General features: G+C 40.6%; 1 protein-coding gene across 6 annotated transcripts in view; it reads right to left on the reverse strand.

Moving 5' to 3' along the window:
• CCDC83 (coiled-coil domain containing 83) overlaps positions 1–21,778 on the reverse strand; it is a 71,530-nt gene that overhangs the window by 27,033 nt on the left and 22,719 nt on the right. For all 6 annotated transcript variants that reach the window (XM_003910504.5, XM_017949261.3, XM_009187051.4 and 3 more), the window contains exons 4-7: positions 16,682–16,844; positions 13,010–13,177; positions 3,919–4,010; positions 289–357 (exon numbers count right to left, since the gene is read on the reverse strand). In XM_003910504.5, coding sequence (XP_003910553.2) covers positions 289–357; positions 3,919–4,010; positions 13,010–13,177; positions 16,682–16,844 — 492 coding nt within the window. The remainder of the gene's footprint in view (positions 1–288; positions 358–3,918; positions 4,011–13,009; positions 13,178–16,681; positions 16,845–21,778) is intronic.

Raw genomic sequence — 21,778 nt, forward strand, 5'->3', positions numbered from 1 at the left:
GGCTCATGAGGAAGACCAAATCAAGTTTTAGGACATAAAGAAACTTTGCACATTTGAGTTTACTGTGTGAATTATAAACCCCAACTTTTTTTTTGGTTATTATTGAGATTATTTATGATATTTGTTGAGTAACAGCTTGTAGTGAGATGAGGACTCCGCTTGAATTTTATTTTGTCTCAGTCAGTCAAGGTACCATGCTTTTCTCATGACTTCAGTTCATAATGAAAAGTCATTTCTAGTTTAAAAAAAGTGAGAACGAAGAAATTGCTTTTGATAAATTCCACTTACCTCTTTTTTGAGCCAGTCATTCTCCCAGATCTCTAGATAGCTGCCCTTGTCAATGAGCTTTACAGCATTCTGAAAGAAAGTTTCCGGGTTAAGGAAGAGTTGCCACATGCTGATTCATAATTTTAGCAACAGTGATGTGCAGTTAACCTGCATTTAGATTGTGTCTGCAATTACTTTAGGAACATACTTAAGAACTTTTGGTTTGGTTGTTCATTCTTTACTATCCTATTATATTGCTTTTTCTGATTTACACTGTCTATTATAGGTGATTTGGAGAACTGGACAATGTGTAACTGACCATTCAATTGACCTCCATTGTGACCAAATCTGACTGCTATGGTGAAATCATGTTTCACAATTCAGATGGTTAAACTGCAGTGATCAAACATTCTTTAAGTTTATAGTCACAGACATAATCCAACATATAACAAAAACATGAAGAGATTACTATCTTTTTAATTTGAAAAGATTTTGCATGTCAGTAATAACAACATACATATTTATAAATCTAACAGCAAGTAGTTTCAGGATAGGCTGTAGCTGGATAGTCTCCTGAAGAAAGGCATTTTAGACAAAGAAGGCAAAAATGTCTTACTTTGTCAGTAGGTTCATAAAATATAAATTTATTTTCAATTACATGGATATTGAAAAGAATTTTATAGTGAATAACCAACTATATTTCTCTGCAAGATGATTTTATATGGATACCATGGTACAAGTTCAATATTTAGTAACTGAAGGGCACAACCAAAAGAAGAAAAATTAAGAAAAATAATCTAGATCATAAACATGGACAGAAATGATTGAAAAGTGTGTTAAGGGTAAATTTATGTTAAAGTCTTTTTTTTTTTTTTTTTGAGTTGGAGTCTTGCTCTGTCACCCAGGCTGGAGTATGGTGGTGTGATCTTGGCTCACTGCAACCTCTGCTCCTGGATTCAAGAGATTCTTCTGCCTCAGCCTCCTGAGTAGCTGGGATTACAGACGCCTCCCACCATGCCTGGCCAAGTTTTGTATTTTTAGTAGAGACGGAGTTTTACCATGTTGGCCAGGCTGGTGTTGAACTCCTGGCCTCAAGTGATCCACCCGCCTTGGCCTCACAAAATGCTGGGATTACAGCCCTATTAAAGTCTTTAAGAGTTGAAAGATTTGCCATAAAAATTTTTCTTTAAGTCATGCTTAAATTACCAGTGGACCTATATTTCTTAGGAGCCAGGAATTTTTATACTCCAGCTACAACTAATAATTCTAGTTTCCTCCAACATAGAATTTCATTTGGACAAAAGCAAGAAGCTACTCCCAACTGAAGTTAATTGGCTAATGGCTGGATTCACTAACAGTGGATCGGCGATTTCAACCTTAGTTACACATTTGAATCTCCTAGAAGCACTGAAAAATCCAGAAGCCCACACAACATCCCAGGGCAATATATCAGCCTTCTCTGTGGGTGAGATACAGGCATCACCTGGGTTAAAAAAAATTTCTCAGGTGACTCTACTGTGCATCTGAGGTTGCACAGCATTGTGATTATAGGATGTTGAACTGTATGATAAAATAGCCAGCTAAAATGAGGAAAATTCATTCAAGCATGTGAGTGTTTGACATTATGTGGAGAAAAGAAAATGTATAGTTTAGTGATTAGGAGCAGTGATCTGAAGGAGCCCTCCTGAAATGAATCTGGATTCTCCCACTTGCTCTGGGCAAGTCATAAAACTTCTCTCTGTTCCAGTCTCCTCATTAGCAAGTCTCTATAGTTTACTGGATTGCTGAGGGAGTTAAATGTGAAATGTTTGAAAGAATATTTAGAATAGTCCTCATGATATATGCTTGAAGCTATATGCTTATTTGGCCTATATATCTACTTTGAATCATCTTAACTATGGTCAGATTACTTAATGGTTGATTTCACCATGTGAGTGAGTCAGATTCACTTACAAAGTGACTGAATTGCATGAGCAAACAGATTGCTGATCAGTTTTCCAAAACCTTCTGTATTTGTGTAAATTAGTAAAAATAATGCAATAAGAGAGTAAGACTAAAAGAACAACTAAACCAACAGGGATGCAACAAATAACAGCAACTGAAATTCAGTAAGGAACCTTTTTGAAAAAGACCAGATGTTTATGATTCTGAGAAAAGAATGTCCCAGATGAACAGACAATCTCAGTGGGGACCTCGCCGAGGTGAGGATAGTTTGAAAAGAGGTCAAGACTGTTAAAAAAAAATTTTTTTTTTCAGGTATTTTGTGTAAAAACAAAGGAATTAGAGAACATATAAGATTGAAAATTATGCCTCAAAAATATATTATGTCCCAAATTTTTAAAGTGCCAGCAATGTAGAGTATACTCTTCTAGGTTTAGATATATAAGAAAGTACTTTTTAGACAAATCATATTTCATTTTATAATTCATTCAAAACTTTTATTTTAATATTTTGTTACAACCATTATTACAGGTTGAACATGCAAAATCTGAGAATCTGAAATCTAAAATGCTCCAGTGAACACTTCCTTTGAGCATCATGTTGGCACTCAAAAAATTTCAGATTGTGGAGAATTTCACTTTTTCAGTTTTGTTTGTTTGTTTGTTTGAGACAAGGTCTCACTTTGTTGCCCATGCTGGAGTGCAGTGGTGCAGATACGGCTCACTGCAGCCTTGACCTCCTGGGCTCAAGCAATCCTCCCACCTCAGTGCCCCAAGTAGCTGGCACTACTGAGCTGGGACTAGCTGAGACAGGGTTTTGCCCTGTTGCCCAAGCTTGGTCTCAAACTCCTAAGTTCAAGCAATCCACCCGCCTTGGCCTCCCAAAGTGCTGGGATTGCAGGAGAGTGCCACTGCACCCAGCCCGGACTTCTTTGGATTTTGGATTTGGGGATTTGAGATGCTCAACTGGTATGATACAAATATTCCAGAATCTGAAAAAATTCAAAATCTGAAACATGTGTCAGATAAGGGATATTCAACCTATATTTCTTATACTTAAAAAAATAACTGATTAATAATTCACTGATTAGCCAAGAGTGGTGGCACACACCTGTAGTCCCAGCTACTCAGGAGGCTGATGCGAGAGGATTGCTTGAGCCCAAGAGGTGAAGACTGGAGTGAGCTGTGATTGTGTCACTGCACTCCAGCCTGGGCAATACAGCAAGATCCTGCCTCGAAAAAAAAAAAAAAAAAAAAGAAAGAAAAAAGAAAAAATTCACTGAGCTCTTGTTTCTTGTGAGAGATTATAGTACTTAAATCATCTCATTTAATCCTCACACTATTTCTTTAAGGTAAATACTAGTATTATTCTCCATCTTATAGGTTAGGAAACAGAAGCCCAGAAAAGCTAAGTAACAAATTCATTATACAGCCAGTAAGTGTAGAACTGTAATTTGAACTCAAACTGTCTACCTTCAGAATCCACATTCCTAGGTTTGGATATAAAAGAAAGTATTTTTTAGACAAATTATATTTCATTTTATAAATCATTCAAAACTTTTATTTTAATATTGTGTTACGGCCATTATTACAGGTTGAGCATCCCAAATCTGAGAATCTATCCAAAGTTCTTAACCACTATAATATACCCAAAGAAAAAATAGCAGGAAAATGTTTGTTTTGTTCTGTTTTTAAGAAAATTGAATTATACCTGTGTGGCCCATTCCTTCTTTTGGTCCAGTTGCAACAAAGTTTCTTTGGTTATTTTCTTTCTAGCATCTTCCAAAGTGATTTTATAGTGTTCTTTTTTTAAAAAAAAAAAAAAAAAGAAAGAAAATTAAAAGACTTATCAAGGCTGATTCTAGGTAAAACTATGATTCAGTAAATTTTATTTTCCATCATCCTCAGTTCTCCTTTCTACACATTTTTTTTTCTGAATTTTCAGGGTACATTTTTACTGAAGAATCTAGTTCCTCCAATTGGAAGATAGACTCTAAGAATTTACTAATACGTTAATGTGAATTAGTTTAAGACCTCTTACACAAGAACATTTGTATTTTCAAAGGACTGTCTCTCCAAAGACAGAATTTCAAACAGTTTAGCATTTGTGTGGCAGTCTACCCTTCATACACACAACTTACTACTCCACAACAGAAATATGAAGACTTTATTATCTATTCGAGTAGCATTCTGTCTGACTTCATCTAACTAGATTTCGACTATTCTTGGCATGTGTTTCCTGGGGCAGGAAAGACAGAACAAGGAGAGGTGAGTAGGGAGGGAGTAAGGGTGCTGAGAAAGGTGATAGACCTGGTCATAAGTTAGGCTCAGGTGAGAAAGACAGACAGAAAATGAAGCACAGGATTCTCTGTCCTCTCAAGATTTTCGTATGCTCACAAATGTCATTATTGAGAGAACAAAGAATCATAAAATTTTAGGCCTTGAAAGATGCTTGGAGATCATGTAATCAGTATTCCTTCTTAAGGACTATGAGACACTGTGACAGCAAGGCTGCTTTAAAGAATGGAGAATAAGAAAGCTGGACAGATGAGTCCAATTTTTTCACTCCTTTTTTCAACAAATAACTATCAAATTCTTTCTGTATGCCAAACAGTATGTAAGACACTGCAAATATTACTGGTTAAGACAGAAAAAAACCCTGTCCTTGTGATATGTACATTCTAATGGGGAAGCCAGATCATAAATAAGTAAACAGGTAAATAAATAATATTTCAAGTGGTGATGTATGTGAGGAAGAAAAACTAAAATTCTCAATTTTAGATTGGGTGATCAGAGAAAGCTTTTTTTGAGGAGGTAATCAGGGACTGAGTTAGGTAGTCAGCAATGTGAAAAATGAGGAAACTGTACTACTCCAAATGAGTTAATCTAGGAAAAATCAAGATTAGTTGTGTTTTATTAGTTCCATGTTATATGTTCCCATTAGTTGTGCTTTATTTATATAACATAGGCAGACAATTATTTGGAATTCAGAAAGTGTTTTTCCATACAAAGGATGTTGAAAATCATGGCTGCTAGATTTCTGGACAGGTTCAGAGGCTTACTAAACTTATTCTACAGCTAAACAACAGTATTGTACTAACAGTACCATAGAACCTTATTTCCATTTAGGACAGCAGTCCCCAACCTTTTCTGCATGAGGAACTGTTTTCATGGAAGACAATTTTTCCCCAGACTGGGTGGGAAAGGGGGATGGTTTTGGGATGATTCAAGTGCATTACATATGCACTTTATTTCTATTATTATTACATTGTAATATATAGTGAAATAATTATACAACTCACCATAATGTAGAATCAGTGGGAGCCCTGAGCTTGTTTACTTGTAACTAGATGGTCCCATCTGGGGGTGATGGGAGACAGTGACAGATCATTAGACATTAGATTCTCCTAAGGAGCATGCAACCTAGATCCCTCACATGTGCAGTTCACAATAGGGTTCGCGCTCCTAAAAGAATCTAATGTTGCTGCTGATCTGACAGGAGGTGGAGCTCAGGCAGTTATGCAAGTGATGCAGAGCGGCTGTAAATACAGATGAAGCTTCACTTGCTTGTCCACTGTTCACCTCCTGCTGTGTGGCCCGGTTCCTAACAGGCCACAGACTAATATTGGTCTGTGGCCTCGGGGATTGGGGACCCCTGACTTAGGGCATTGTTTCAAAGGGAAAATTTTCTTCACAGACCAAGTTAGCCAAAGCAGAACCCTCAGGGATTTTATGCTGTAGGGAAGGACATCTGCAGGTCTGGTCTTTCAACTGACCAGGAGCCCAACTAAGGCATCTACCACCGGAACTCTGGCCAGAGAGCTGGGCAAGAGTTATTCAGCCCTCATCTATACTTTGTACTAGCATAGCAGTTTCTCCTATTAGATGAAAATGCTGAGAGCAGAAAGTAAACATTTCTCTTCCATATCTTTTCATTACTGTATCCCTGGGACACAATACATGCCAAAAAATATTTTGAAGAAAATCAAACTTGGTAAACTGCAAGTCTTTGGTGGGCAGTGATCTGAGGCTTCAGCACCAGAAAGCAAATATTGGCTCTTCCTCTTCTCTGGCAGCTTTGGTGGGGAAGGGAAGAGGGAGTAGAGAGAGAGAAAGGGAGCATTCTCCTAACTTGTGGGGTGGCCAGAAAAGGTGGTCAGGAGAGGGCAGTTTCTGCCTCTAACAGAGATGGACTAGAGTGAGGCAGTAGTTCATAAGCAAGAATTCATTAGGTTTTTGGAGTTAGTCTAATTTGACATCTAGAGAATAAGAAGTGGAAGGCTTTATTATTCCAACTTACATATTCCCGTTTATACAGCCTGCATTTTTCTTACTTATATAAACTAATCTCATGAATATTTTAATCCTTTCAAACTCATTTCTGATGGAATTTCTTTTTTCAATTCACCCCAGCCCATCAGCTTAATGTTGGTTATTAATTTGAACTTCTACCCTACAAAACACAATAATCAATCTAAAAGTTGCAATGGATCAGGAGCATAATGGATTTTACATTCTTAGCATCTAAAAGAAACCATAAAACCTAGAGCTTGATAACATGAAATATTAATTCTTTGCTATAAATAATTTAAAAATAGATTATCAAATACACTCTGACTAAAGATGTAGCTTTTTCTATTGCCTTATTAATACTGAAAAAGCAATATTCATATTTGATTCTCTTCTAACTTCCATATAAAACTGTATGGACCGTTTTTCTTCTTAAAAACGCAGTACTCAGCACAAGGGTGAATGTGAGAATCTCATTGTTACCCTTTGTGATTCAGATGATGCTTCTGGTAACAATCATTTATTGGTGAATGCAGCCAAAGAAAGTGGGGGCATGTAAAAGTCTCCTTGTAAAAGCTCCAGACACTGCAAGTGGGAGCTTGGGAGATTAGGACTGTACAGAAGACTCCTTGCTTCTCAGACATCCCATCTAATGGGGTCCTTTCCCAGAAGCTGACCCCAAACTGTACTGGCTAAAGTTTGCTTTGCACTGTTCCGCCTTTCCTGCTCTGTCTGGCTCTGCTTTGGTTTACTCCTCCATGGCCTGTTGAGAGCTTTGTTATCTACTCTTCTCTGACTTCTGGGGTCACGTAGCTCCATTGTGGTGACCCTCTCCTGTGGCAGTGGCCTCTTCTCAGGCCCTTTTGGAGCAAACTGAGCAGGAGCTAGCAGAAACACTGGCCAGGTAGCAATCTCTTTAGAGCCGCCCCAACTCACTGAATCAGATTCAGGGGACTATTTGAAGCAGATGGATTTGGGGCCTAACACATCTTGGTTCAAATCCCTGTTCCATTTGTTACTAACATTGTGAGTTTGGTTAAGGCAGTTAACTTCTCTGGGCCTCTGTTTTCTTATCTTTAAACTGGCCTAATTATATCTAACTCAAGGGAACTTGTAAGGATTAGACAAGACATGGATAAGCAGATGCTAGAAATATAAGTCCTCTTGGAGATCACCTAGGGACTCTGATTTTAGAGGGAAGAAAAGTAACATTCAAAGAATCAATGTTACTTTTTTGTAAGGAGTCTTGAACCTAATTTTAAAAAATTCACTGTTAGTGTACAAAGAACTCTTAAGAATCCCTGTCCTGTGCCCCAGTAAAGGACAAAAATAAAAATGCTCTGTGACTGTAGTTATCTAATGACTTGTAATAACCTCTCACCTTCTGTATTCCTGGGCTTAATCTGAGGTTCCTTTTCCTTTTATTGAGAAGTAGCCTTGGCCTGGATATATTAGTGACTGTTTTCTATACTGGTATCCCAATATCCCATTCTAGCTAAAGTTCCGGGAAGCAGATCTAAGTGTTTTCTGCTCCCACCCCTGGGTTTCAGCGGAGGCTGCTGAATAAGGCAGGTGACTGAGGAACAGTTTGTGCCGGGGCTGACTGGTGACCCATGAGGTGGCATTGACAAAGACTGTTGGTCATCTTTGATGAGGTGGATGATGGCACCAGCTGTCTTTAGAACTGGGCTGGAGAATACTGCAAGAACTGTTCTGTGGGAAGTAGAAGAGAAGGGGGACACGTATGCAGAGCAAAGCAGTGGTCTCAGTGAGAGGGACAGTCACAGATCAGGGGAGAGAAATGTGGGGAGGAGCCATGCCTAGAACCACCGCTGATATTATTCTGTCTTCAGTCTTCCCTTTCCTATTTGTGTTACAGCCAATAAGCATTACTCTTGGGAAGTCAAGCAACTTAATTTTTGTCTCTTTCCTTTAAAACTCATACTGTGAGGCTATTGACTTCTGCTCAATAAAATATATGGTAAATCCTATCACTTCTGGTTTCTTTGTGGTACAAAAGGTCCTCCAACAAGTAATTAATATGTCCAGAATATTGGAACAATTTAAGCTTCTTTCAGAGTTATGCCAATCCCCTTTCCTAACTTGGGCCTGCTGCCATTTCCTCTGCCTTGAGCTTCCATGATTCCTCTCTCAGTGCTGAAGGGAAGAGGGGAGTATGGAAAACGGTAAGAAAGCTCTCACTTGACTGATACTGTCTCAAGCTCATGTCCACTTTCTGGACCTAGATGGCATTTAAGGGTGATGCATTGTCTCATGGGAGTGTTTTAGTAGGTTCTTTGGAGGACAAGCTTCCCATTTCAAATGGTATCTGCATTCCCTTGATCCAGGGCAAGTACTGTCCTTAGAAGTTGGTAACAACTTTTCTGTTGGTCCCTGGTTTTCAATTCTGTACTCCCCTCCCACACAAACAAAATCCCTATTTTTCTGTTGGGGACCTATCACCGGCCCCCAACACCCTAGTCAGCTGTCTCAGGCAAGATTCCACATGACTGTTCCCCAACACTCTCTCATAACAAGTTGACAAGAAACACTCCTCCATTCTCTGCCCTGACAAACTCGGGAGTGCAGGCCCAGCCCAGGGCAACAGCCATCTCTTCTGTGTTCTGCTGTCAGTGCCGTTAGCTCCTCAGCCATGTATTCCCTAGATTTCTCAGGGATGAGTCATAAACTAGACCTGAATGCCCAAACTATAGGGGACACATACTGAACCATCTGAGAATCTCTCTGAAGACCTTTCACCCAGATTTGAGATGGAGGATGAATTACCTTTTACCTACTCCTCGGTGGGGGAAAGAGTAGGACTGATAGCACACCAAGAGCTCTTTTCAAAAGTTGTCCCCTAATTTCTAACAAACTTTTCGTCTCTAACTTCTTGTGTAGACTGGAATTCGATGGTCAGAGGTGTGAAACTGGTTTTCTTCTTCATCAAATTGCAAATCTATGTGGCGGTATCTCATCTCATTTTGCCACCTCATTGTAAACTGAGACTTCAAAAAGTTTTAATATCCTGTTTCACTTACAGCAACCTCCCAGCGCCCAACAATAGCCTGAGTCTATCTCTGTTCTTTGCATATAAAGCAGCCTAACTAACACAAACCCCGTAATCATTGGAGGAGAATTCCAGGAAAATCATGAAAGAAGGAAGCCTGTGTAGAAGGTAGGAGAAAAAGAGGGGATGATGGCAGTAAGCCTTCAGATAGATTGATTTAGGAGTCTTGCTCATATTCATTGTGTCTAGTTAGTGGTCCCCAACATGTTTTAATAGTTCCCCTGGTGGAGTGGCTGCTGCTACCTGGATGGTTAAGAGAAGTCCCTAAAACTAATGGAAAATAATACAAGCCCATAACAACCATTTTCTTATGGCTGCGCCCCATGGCTTGACCAGCAAGTAATTCAATATATAAATGTTTTTACCACCCCAAAGTTGAATACAACTACATGAAAATTTAAAGTCAAAGAAATCATCCTAGTTAATAATTAATTCATTAATTTAAGACAAGGTCTTTGTCTCCCAGACTGGAGTGCAGTGGTGCAATCTTGGCTCACTGCAACCTCTGCCTACTAGGCTCAGGTGATCCTCCCACCTAAGCCTCCCAAGTAACTGGAACTGCAGGTGTGCAGCACCACACCCAGCTAACTTTTCTATTTTTGGTAGAGATGGAGTTTCGCCCTGTTGCCCAGGCTTGTCTCGAACCCCTGAGCTCAGGTGACCCACCCACCGTGGACTCCCCAAAATGCTGTGATTACAGGCGTGAGACACCATGCCTGGCCCAATCATCCAAACTTCTGATCAAGATAATGGGTTAAGTTTATATGAGAAGATCACTTTTCCTACTTTAAAAATGTAAAATAAATACTGGCTAAAATATTTAAAAATTTGGAAACTACCAGAACAATAACTTTTAAAAAGTATTCTACTGTTTAACAAATGCATAGGCAGATCAGTGAATCAGAATAGAGAGTAGAGAAAAAGATTCATATATACATGAGGAATTAAAGTGTAATAAAGTTAGCACTTCAAATCAGTAGGATAAAAATTGATGATATATGATGTTGGAACACCTGGAAAACCATTTGGTAAAAAAGTAAAGTTAGATTGCGCTCTCACACAAAAACAATGACTTAAATGTGAAAACAAAACCATAAAAATTGTAGAATAAAATATTGGAGAATTCATTCGTAATCTCATAAACATAAAATCAAAGACTGATAAGTTGGGCACTTTAAAAGCACAACATTTCTTCATTAAAAAACCCACAAACAAAAAAACTAATGACAAATGGGAAAAATATTTGCAATTTATATCACAGTTAAACAGCTAATTTCTTTAAAATGTAAAGAGTGCCAAAACACAATAGAAAAATGGGTGACGGATGTGAACAAATGGTTCATGGAAAAGGAAATTCATATGGCTCTTGAAGTTATGAAAAGACACATTCAGTGTCACTTTTAATAAAAGAAATGGAAATTAAAACCACAATGAAATAACATTTTCTATCCATAAGACTGACAAAGAACAAAAATTTGGATACCACCCCCTGTTGTTGAAGATGTGGGAAAATAGGTATCCTCATGCGTACATGTAGAAGTACCACTTGGTACAACCTTTATGGAGGGCCACATTTATCACAGTAAAATAAACAGTCTGTTTCACACAACCATTTCTTTCAGAGATACACATAAGTGAAATGACATAAATACAAGAATATTTGTCACAGGACAACGAGATATGTGTAAGGATAGTCATTGCAGCATTATTTGTAATAGTAAAAGACTAGAAACAACCTTAATGCTTATGTGTAAGAAACTGGTCAAAAAAATTATGGTTACCAGCCTGGGAAACACAGTGAGACCTCTACAAAAAATAAATAAAATTAGCTAGGTATGGTGGTACATGCCTGCTCTCCCAGCTACTCAGGAGGCTGAGTTGGGAGGATCGTTTGAGCCTGGGAAGTTGAGGCTGCAGTGAGCTGTGTTCACGCAACTGCACTTCAGCTTGAGTGACAGAGTGAGACCCTGTCTCGGAAAAAAAAAAAAAGGGTACGATAAAACAATGCAACCACTGGAAGAATGAGGCAGTATTAAGATATACTGATTTAGAAGGATGTTCTTATTGTTATGTGAAAAGCAAGTGAGCCATCATATATATAGCATGCTATTTCTGAGAGAGAGAGAGATATATATATATATGCATAGAATATTTCTGACTGCTACATAAGAAACTGGCAATAGTGGGAGAGGATTTGAGTGAGGACAGAGGGAGTAGCAGGCTGGCACTCTCATTCTCTTTTCAGAAGAAGAACCTTTTGACAAATTGGAACTCCAAGCCCAGACTGATATGGGGCCAAGTTTACATGACCACTGTGGTGCAGAGGCCCTAAGCTGAGAAACTTACATACAAATTGGTCCACAAGCAGAAAGCCCTGACAGGGGAACATGGGAACCACCCACAGGAACCCCTCCACAATGCAAGGCACTATTTCCAGCTGGGTCCTGGACTGTCATCCACCCAGAGCAACTCTTTTGGGTTAGATTTCCCCTATTAATTTTGTCCTATGACTCTTCTGTGTCTGGGTCTCTGGTGTTCTTTGAAGCCACTATGCTTGCCTCAGTAGCAGACAGCTGGCCCTCATCGTGTCCATATCCAGTCCTGGTAAGCTTCATTGCTCCTGATGGCATCCTACTCTATAGCCTTTCCACTTCTCATCTCATGTTTGTTCCCCAGTTTTTCCCTGGTTACAACTTAATTGACTTTGACATTTCTCCATGATGATTCTGGCTATCCAGCGTGGCTAAGCTGAATTAGCTTGCCCCACGTGAATTCTCTTTCTAATGTAACCTGGCCTCAGGACACTTCTATCTTAGTGGAATTGCTCCTGCCCCCAGTGTGGAAACATACAGACCCCATCCATTGAATGAAGCTTCTTTCTTCTTTTTTTGAGACAAGGTCTGCTCTGTCACCCAGGCTGGAGTGCAGTGGCACAATCGCGGCTCCCTGCAGCCTTGACTCTGGGGCTCAACTGATCCTCCCATCTCAGCCTCTCAAGTAACTGGGGCTACAGGCATGAGCCACCATGCCCAACTGATTTTTTAATTTTTTTGTAGAGATATGGTCTCATTATGTTGCCCAGGCTGGTCTCAAACTTCTGGGCTCAAGCGATCCTCCAGCCTCAGGCTCCCAAAGTGTTGAGATTACAGGCATGAGCCACCGCATCCAGCCAGAAACTTCTTTCTTAAAGTCAGTTGGTCACAGGGCTTCTCCACACCACGCCCCGCCCGCCCATTTCTTCATTTCCCCTTCTCAGTTTCACAGGTGGTCCTGGGATCATTCTTCTTCTTCCTCCCTCCACCTTTACCCTTAGGCTCACAGCTGCTTGTGCTGACAGCAGAGTAATGAATGATTCAGGGAGTACACACTTTTTTCTTCCACCAATGTATGCCCTACTAAAGATGTTTTTTATTGAACTAGAACTAGTTTTGTTGCAACTGACCTGACATTTTCTCTGCATTCTCTTTAACTGTGTTGATGTCATTTTGTAAGGAGGTAATGAGTTTAGCATGTCGTTCACTCCCTACATTCTTGTACTCCTCCCAATATTCCTTTTCACTGAGTTTCTCAAGAAATAGTTTCTCAGCATTACTTATTTGCATGCGCATATCTGTTGAAAAAAAGACACTGTGTCATTTCTATTTTCCTTGTAACCATTATATGTTGCAATCTGGTTTTAAGAAGTTAAGATCTGATATTAAAATACTGTTAACTCATAAGTACTATTTGATGTCTAAAATTTACGGAATTCTAAACTATTCAAACTATTGTTATCTATCTCTCCTGATTCAAAATCTAAGTAAAATTAAACTTCTGATTATAAAGTAGATGTGTGGTTTGATGGTTGATTGAAATACATAATAGACAACCCATATGCATAGGAAGCTGCAAGTTTACATCATTCCTGTGATAGCTTAATAAAGGTCCTATTTTGTATAGTGTATCATATGATGTGTATTCTTTATTAGTAAAATATCATTTTTCTGGCCATTATACCCTCTGAGCAAAAGTGATTTCAACTTGTGTCCTTCCCAGGTCCTTGGCAACCATTTTTGTAAGTAAATTGTTTGATGCAGTCATCTAAACTTCATTTGTTTGGATTTCTCTTGTATGAAATAATAGCCTCTGATGGTCATACTAACATGTCTTCTCCCACCCCTCTTTGGTAAAACCAGAGTGATAGGTAAGTTCCCAAGTTAAATATACAAATATTGAACTATTTCAAGGATATAAACTTTGTTTGCTAAACATGATATTCTATTCAATCTTTAGGCCAAATATCATGTTGCTGAATATTTTTGAAAAAGAAGCATTACAAAAGAGTCAAGTACAACGAACTTAATGGCTGTTTGTCTCATCACCATATATCACCTTGTTTGAGAGTTCTTTGAAGGCAAGACTACATTATATTCATCTCTGTAAATCCAGCACTTAGCACAGAGCCTGGCAATTAGTTGGTGCTCAATAAATGTGTGTTGAATGACTGAAGCGTTTCAATCAGGCCAGGGTGATATTCTTCAGTTCAGAGGTCCAGAAGGACTCAGGACTCATCTTTTTCCAAAGATGTACACGAGATACTAATTTTTTTTTGGGGGGGGGATGTAGTTTCACTCTGTTGCCCAGACTGGAGTGCAGTGGCATGATCTCAGCTCACTGCAACCTCCGCCTCCCAGGTTCAAGTGATTCTCCTGCCCAGCCTCCCAAGTAGCTGAGATGACAGGCACCCACCAACACGCCCAGCTAATTTTTGTATTTTTAGTAGAGACAGGGTTTCACTATGTTGGCCAGGCTGGTCTCGAACTCCTGACCTCAGGCAATCTGCCCGCCTTGACCTCCCAAAGTGCTGGGATTACAGGTGTGAGCCACCGGGCCTGGCCACAAGATACTATATTTAAAATCTCTTAACAAATGGTGCTTGTTATTTTCATTAAACAATTATTAATACTACTATAACCTAGATGGGCAGTTGCTCTCATTCGAGCAGACTGCTACTGTCTCAGCCTGTGCCCCATTTGGCCTTTGAGGGGAGGGTTGGTAGATGTCACTGAAGATTGTAAAAGGGAGATGGATGTAGTGGCTGTTTTTCTACTTTCTTAGAACCTTTTCCCTTCCCTTCTAGTAACACACACGCCCCAGAGATTTTTGTTTGTTTAAGCTGAGATCTGACAGCATATGAGGCCTTGCATCTAGGTGAGAAGCACTCTGTCTTTCTGTGTTAAGTGATGTGAAAAGACTAACATCCCCTTTATGCTTAAGCTAGTTTGAGTTAGATTTTTTATCCTTGCAACTGAAAGAGTCCTTACTAAAAGTTGGATGAAAAGGGTTGCAGCAGTAGTTTTCAAACCTTACTGTGCATAGGAATCCCCCAGGATCTTGTCAGAATGCAGATTCTGATTCAGTAGGGCTGGGTGGGGCCTGGGAATTGGCATTCTAACAAGCTGACAGGTGAAGCACCTGCTGCTGCTCCACACCAAAATGAGTTGCAAGGGACTACCTGGGACATAAAGTGACTACCTTGGAAATGTTTTCCAGACACTTCTGTTCTTTTACTTTCCCTTTCTTCCTGCATGTCTGTGAGCTTCCTTTCTTCCCATACATGTCCAGTCCTCCTCTACTGTGCTTAGCCATGCAGTGTGGCCCAGTCTTGTATGACACATCCCCATGCTCAGCCCAAACCATAAACAGGCACATCTCAACTAACTGGGCCCATTCCTTTAGAAGGCAGTTTAGCGAGTATACCTGAGCATCCTTTAGGGTCTCACTCCCATCTCAAGGGACTTATTAAAGTATTCCTTCCAAACATAAGCAGAACTCTCTTGGAAAGAAGTCGTGCAAAATATACTATCTACCATGTCATGACATCCCTATTGCCAGTGAAGAGACTTGGGTAGGAGGAGGTCTATGGGAACAGTTTTGGACTCCCCTAAAAATGAAACTTGCCTATTGATGTTTGGTCTTGGAAATGATTTCACTCAAAACAACAAATATCTATTGAGTGGAGGGTCTGCTTTGTGCAAAGTGCTCAGCTAAGTAGGCACTTGCAGAAATCCAGAAATACGTGGATTTCCTAAGGGCTAACAAATGATAGCACTTTGGTCTCTTTCTCGTGTTTTCCAGCTTCCTAGCAGGGATGTTATTTATGGAGGTTTTGGAAAAAGTGGTCCTAGAAATCTTAGCAGCAAGTTTAGAATGAAGGAATAGGAATTTCAAAATGAGTATGTCAGAACTGCATGATTTACCCTCAGTACCATAGTATTTCCTAAGCCTACAACAAGAGTATGCCCTGGGTCTTTCATTGCCTGCACCTAGTGTCATTACTACCCATGTTCTCCAGACTTCCCCTTTCCCAACTCTAATCCCTATTTCCCCCTAATGGGGTGCTTGGCTCCCTTAGAGATATTGGGGGAAACACTTTTCATGGTTATATTCGCCTTATCATTCCCAAATCTAAACTGAAGCTGAAGCCAGTGAAACCACCAAACAACAGAATTAAAAAAGAAAAAGAAAAAGAACAAAACCCTACTATGAGTAACGGTGTTTAACAGGATACTGTCCTGTTGTAAGAGTCAGATGAGGCCGGGCGTGGTGGCTCATGCCTGTAATCCCAGAACTTTGGGAGACTGAGGTGGGACTATCCCTTGAGCCCAGGAGTTCAAGACCAGCCTGGGCAACATAGCAAGACCTCATCTCTACGAAAAAGGAACAAAATTCCCAGGCATGGTGGTGTGCACCTGGAGTCCCAGCTACTTGGGAGGCTGAGGTGGGAGGACTGCATGAGCCTGGGAGGTTAAGATTGCAGTAAGCTGAGATTGCACCACTGCACTCCAGCCCTGGGTGACTGAACTATACCCTATCTCAAAAAACAGTCAGATAAATTTCATCTGTTTTTGATCACTACCCTTCTTCCACCTCCTTGTTTGGCTTAATTACCTCTACTCACTTTATTATTTCCCTCTCCTGCCCATTTACCTACATGTGTTTGTGGTTGTGGTGGTAATGATGCCATTTAAAATACACTCACAGCACTTTGAACATATTGGAAGAATAAAGCATTAATATATTCAAGAAATAGCTTGGCACAACTCTATGATAGTTTTCTATGTTCCTAAATCACCTCTCAAGTTTTTTTCCTGGTCTCTTTCAAACTTCCATTTTTCCTTCATTGCTTCTTCAACATCCTCTCTTGTTACAACTGGCAATCCCTCTGCCTTCTCTTCACTCAGTTCCTTTAGTAGATGCCGTATGTGCCAAATCTGTTCTTCTTTTAAGCGGCTATTCTATCATGAAAATCAACAGTAATTCACGTTTGATCAACTATGTACACTGTTTTTCCTCAAAATAGAGTCAAGAAGCTCCCCGCCTTTGGGTGTCACGGGAAGCCAACTGGGAAGCCTGGACTTCTACTTCCACCAGGCATGATGAGGTGGTATCCCTACTTCCGCTGGCAGAGCAATGCCAATAAAAGCTAGGTAAAACAGAAGATTACAAGTAAGATCTAGAGTCTTATGACATTATACAAAAATGTCCTACTAAGGTGGCTGACATTTTAGAATTATTATTTTTAATCCTTTTTTTTTTTTTTTAGAGATGAGTTCTTGCTATGTTGCTATGCTGCTCTGAAACTCCCTTGGCCTCTCAAAGTGCTGAGATTACAGGTATGAGCCAGCAAGCCTGGCCTATAACAAAAGATTCATGTTATTGGAGTATTAGAGGGAGAGAAAGAGGGTGGGACTGAAAAAGTACTCAAATAAATAATGGCTGGAAACTTCCCAAATTTCCAAGAGACATAAGCCTATGAATTCAAGAAGCTGAGCATACCCCAAACAAGATAAGCAGAAAGAAATTCATGTTAAGACACATCATAATCAAACTTCTGAAAACTAAATACAAGGGAAAAGTCTGAAAAGCAGTCAGAGAAAAGCCACACCTTACCTACAGGGGAAAAAAAATTAGCGTACAGGGCATACCTAATTAGAATATTCAAAATCTGGGCAGCGTGTAGTGGTTCATGCCTGTAATTCCAGTGCTTTGGGAGGCAGAGGTGAAGGGATTACTTGAGGCCAGAAGTTCAAGACAAGCCTGGACAACATAGTGAGACTCTATCTCTACAAAAAATTTAAAATTTAGTCAGGCATGGTGGTGCCTGTAGTCTCAGCCACAGGCTGAGGGAGGCATCGCTTTAGCCCAGGAGTTTGAGGTTACAGTGAGCTATGATTGCACCACTGCACTCCAGGTTGGGTAAGAGAAAGACCCGGTTTCAAAAAATAAAAATAAGAAAATTCAAAATCTGAAATGCTCTAAAATCCGAAACTTTTTTTTTTTTTTGAGATGGAGTCTTGCTCTGTCACCCAGGCTGGAGTGCAGTGGTGTGATCTTGGCTCACTGCAACCTCTGCCTCCCCAGTTCAAGCGATTCTCCTGCCTCAGCCTTCCAAGTAGCTGGGATTATAGGCGCCCACCACCACACCCGGCTAATTTTTTTTTTTTTTTTGTATTTTTGGTAGAGACGGGATTTCACCATGTTGGCCAGGCTGGTCTCGAACTCCTGACCCCAGGTGATCCATCCGCCTTGGCCTCCCAAAGTGCTGGAATTACAGGCATGAGCCACTATGTCCAGCCTAAATTCTGAAACTTCTTGAGTACTAACATGATGCCACAGATGGAAAGTAACACACCTGTTGTCATGTGACAGGTTGCAGTCAAAATGCAGGCATGTCAAACACAGTTTATTCAACATCCCCAAGGGAAAAATAAAGTTAACTTCAGGCTATGTGTATAAGGTGTATATGCAACATAAATGAATTTCATGTTTAGACTTGAGTCCCACCCCCAAGATATATCATTCTGTATATGCAAATATTCCAAAATCTAAAAGAATCTGAAACTGGAAACACTTCTGGTCCCAAGCATTTCAGTTAAGGGGTACTCAAACTATGTCAGCACATGTTTCATCAGAAACCATGCTAGCTAGGAGAAAGATAATAGGAAGTGGCACATTATTTTTTATGTGATGAAAGTAAAGAACTGTCAATCTAGAATGCTAGACCCAGTGAAAATATCTAACAAAACATGTATAGGACTTGCATAGTGAAAACTAGAAAATGCTGATTTAAAAAAAAATCAAGATCTGGGCCCGGCACAGTGGCTCCTGCCTGTAATCCCTGCACTTTGGGAGGCCAAGGCAGGTGCGTTGCTTGAGCTTAGGAGTTCAAGACCAGCCTGGGCAATATGGTGAAACCCTGTCTCTACAAAAAATTTAAAAATTAGCCAGGTGTGGTGGTCCATGCCTGTAGTCCCAGCTACTTGGAAGGCTGAGGTGGGAGCCCAGAAGGTTGAGGCTGCAGTGAGCCGTAATTGTGCCACTGCACTCAAGCCTGGGTGCCTGAAGGAGATCCTGTCTCAATAAATAAATAAATTAAATAAAAATAAAACAAGGTCTAAATAAATGGAGAAACATATCATGTTCATGGATTGGAAGACAGCATAGTAAAGATATCCCAATTTTGATATACAGCTTTAATATAATCCCTATGTAAAACTTAGTAAGTTTTCTTTGGGTGGGGGGGCAAATATATACAAGATAATTCTAAAATTTATATGGGAAGACAAAGGAACCAGTATAGCTAAGATGATTTTGAAAAACAAGAATAAAGTAAGAGGAAATAATTTACCTTATTTCAAGATGTATTATATAGCTATAGTAATCAAGACTATATGGTATAGACAGAGGGATAGGCATAGAGATCAACTGAAGAGAACAGAGAACTCAGAAACAGACCCACACAAGATGGGGCGTGGTGGCTCACGCCTGTAATTCCAACACTTTGGGAGGCTGAGGCGGGTGGATCACTTGAGGTCAGCTTAAGATCAGCCTGGCCAACATGGTGAAACCACATGTCTACTAAAATTATAAAATTAGCCGGGCATGGTGGCCAAATAGGAACAGATCCAGTCTACAGCTCCCAGCGTGAGTGACGCAGAAGAGGGGCGATTTCTGCATTTCCAACTGAGGTACTGGGTTCATCTCACTGGGGCTTGTCAGATAGTGGGTGCAGGACAGTGAATGCAGCCCACCGAGCATGAGCTGAAGCAGGGCAAGGCATTGCCTCACTCGGGAAGTGCAAGGGGTCAGGGGATTCCCTTTCCTAGCCAAGGGAAGCTGTGAAAGATGGCACCTGGAAAATCGGGTCACTCCTGCCCTAATAATACTGCACTTTTCCAACGGTCTTAGCAAACGGCACACCAGGAGATTATATGCCGCACCTGGCTGGGAGGGTCCCATGCCCACGGAGCCTCACTCCCTACTAGCACAGCAGTCTGAGATTGAACTGCAAGGTGGCAGCCAGGCTGGGGGAGGGGCGCTCGTGATTGCTGAGGCTTGAGTAGGTAAACAAAGCAGCCAGGAAGCTCGAACTGGGTGGAGCACACTACAGCTCAAGGAGGCCTGCCTGCCTCTGTAGACTCCACCTCTGGGGGCAGGGAATAGCCAAACAAAAGGCAGCAGAAATCTCTGCAGACTTAAATGTCCCTGTCTGACAGCTTTGAAGAGGGTAGTGGTTCTCCCAGCTTGGAGTTTGAGATCTGAGAACGGACAGACTGCCTCCTCAAGTGGGTCCCTGAAACGCGAGTAGCCTAACTGGGAGGTACCCCCCAGTAGGGGCAGACTGACACCCCACACGGGTGGGTACCCCCCTGAAACAAAGCTTCCAGAGGAACGATCAGGCAGCAACAGTTGCTGTTCAGCAGTATTCGCTGTTCTGCAGCCCCTGCTGCTGATACCCAGGCAAACAGGGTCTGGAGTGGACATCCAGCAAACTCCAACAGACCTGCAGCTGAGGGTCCTGACTGTTAGAAGGAAAATTAACAAACAGAAAGGACATCCTAACCAAAACCCCATCTGTACGTCACCATCATCAAAGACCAAAGGTAGATGAAACCACAAAGATAGGGAAAAAACAGAGCAGAAAAGCTGGAAATTCTAAAAATCAGAGCACCTCTCCCCCTCCAAAGGAACACAGTTCCTCGCCAGCAACGGAACAAAGCTGCAAGGAAAATGACTTTGATGAGTTGAGAGAAGAAGACTTCAGACGATCAAAATTCTCTGAGCTAAAGGAGGAAGTTCGAACCCATCGCAAAAAAGCCAAAAACCTTGAAAAAAGAATAGACAAATGGCTAACTAGAACAAAGAGTGTAAAAAAGACCTTAAATGACCTGATGGAGCTGAAAACCATGGCATGAGAACTACGTGATGCATGCACAAGCTTCAGTAGCCGATTCAATCAACTGGAAGAAAGGGTATTGGTGATTGAAGATCAAATGAATGAATTGAAGCAAGAAGAGAAGTTTAGAGAAAAAAGAGTAAAAAGAAACAAACAAAGCCTCCAAGAAATATGGGACTATGTGAAAAGACCAAATCTACATCTGATTGGTGTACCTGAAAGTGACGGGGAGAATGGAACCGAGTTGGAAAACACTCTTTAGGATATTATCCAGGAGAACTTCCCTAACCTAGCAAGGCAGGCCAACATTCAAATTCAGGAAATACAGAGAGCGCCACAAAGATACTCCTTGAGAAGAGCAACTACAAGACACATAATTGTCAGATTCACCAAAGTTGAAATGAAGGAAAAAATGTAAAGGGCAGCCAGAGAGAAAGGTCGGATTACCCACAAAGGGAAGCCCATCAGATAATAGTGGATCTCTCGGCAGAAACTCTATAAGCCAGAGAGAGTGGGGGCCAATATTCAACATTCTTAAAGAAAAGAATTTCCAACCCAGAATTTCATATCCAGCCAAACTAGGCTTCACAAGTGAAGGCGAAATAAAATCCTTTACAGACAAGCAAATGCTTAGAGATTTTGTCACCACCAGGTCTGTCTTACAAGAGCTCCTGAAGGAAGCACTAAACATGGAAAGGAACAACCAGTACCAGCCACTGCAAAAATATGCCAAATTATAGAGGCCATCGATGCTAGGAAGAAACTGCAGCAACTAACGAGCAAAATAACCAGCTAACATCATAATGACAGGATCAGACTCACACATAACAATGTTAACCTTAAATGTAAATGGGCTAAATGCTCCAATCAAAAGACACAGACTGGCAAATTGGATAAAGATTCAAGACCCATCAGTGTGCTTTATATAGGAGACCCATCTCACGTGCAGAGACACACATAGGCTCAAAATAAAGGGATGGAGAAAGATCTACC

Source organism: Papio anubis, chromosome 12 (assembly GCF_008728515.1).
Source record: "Papio anubis isolate 15944 chromosome 12, Panubis1.0, whole genome shotgun sequence".
NCBI lineage: Eukaryota > Metazoa > Chordata > Mammalia > Primates > Cercopithecidae > Papio > Papio anubis.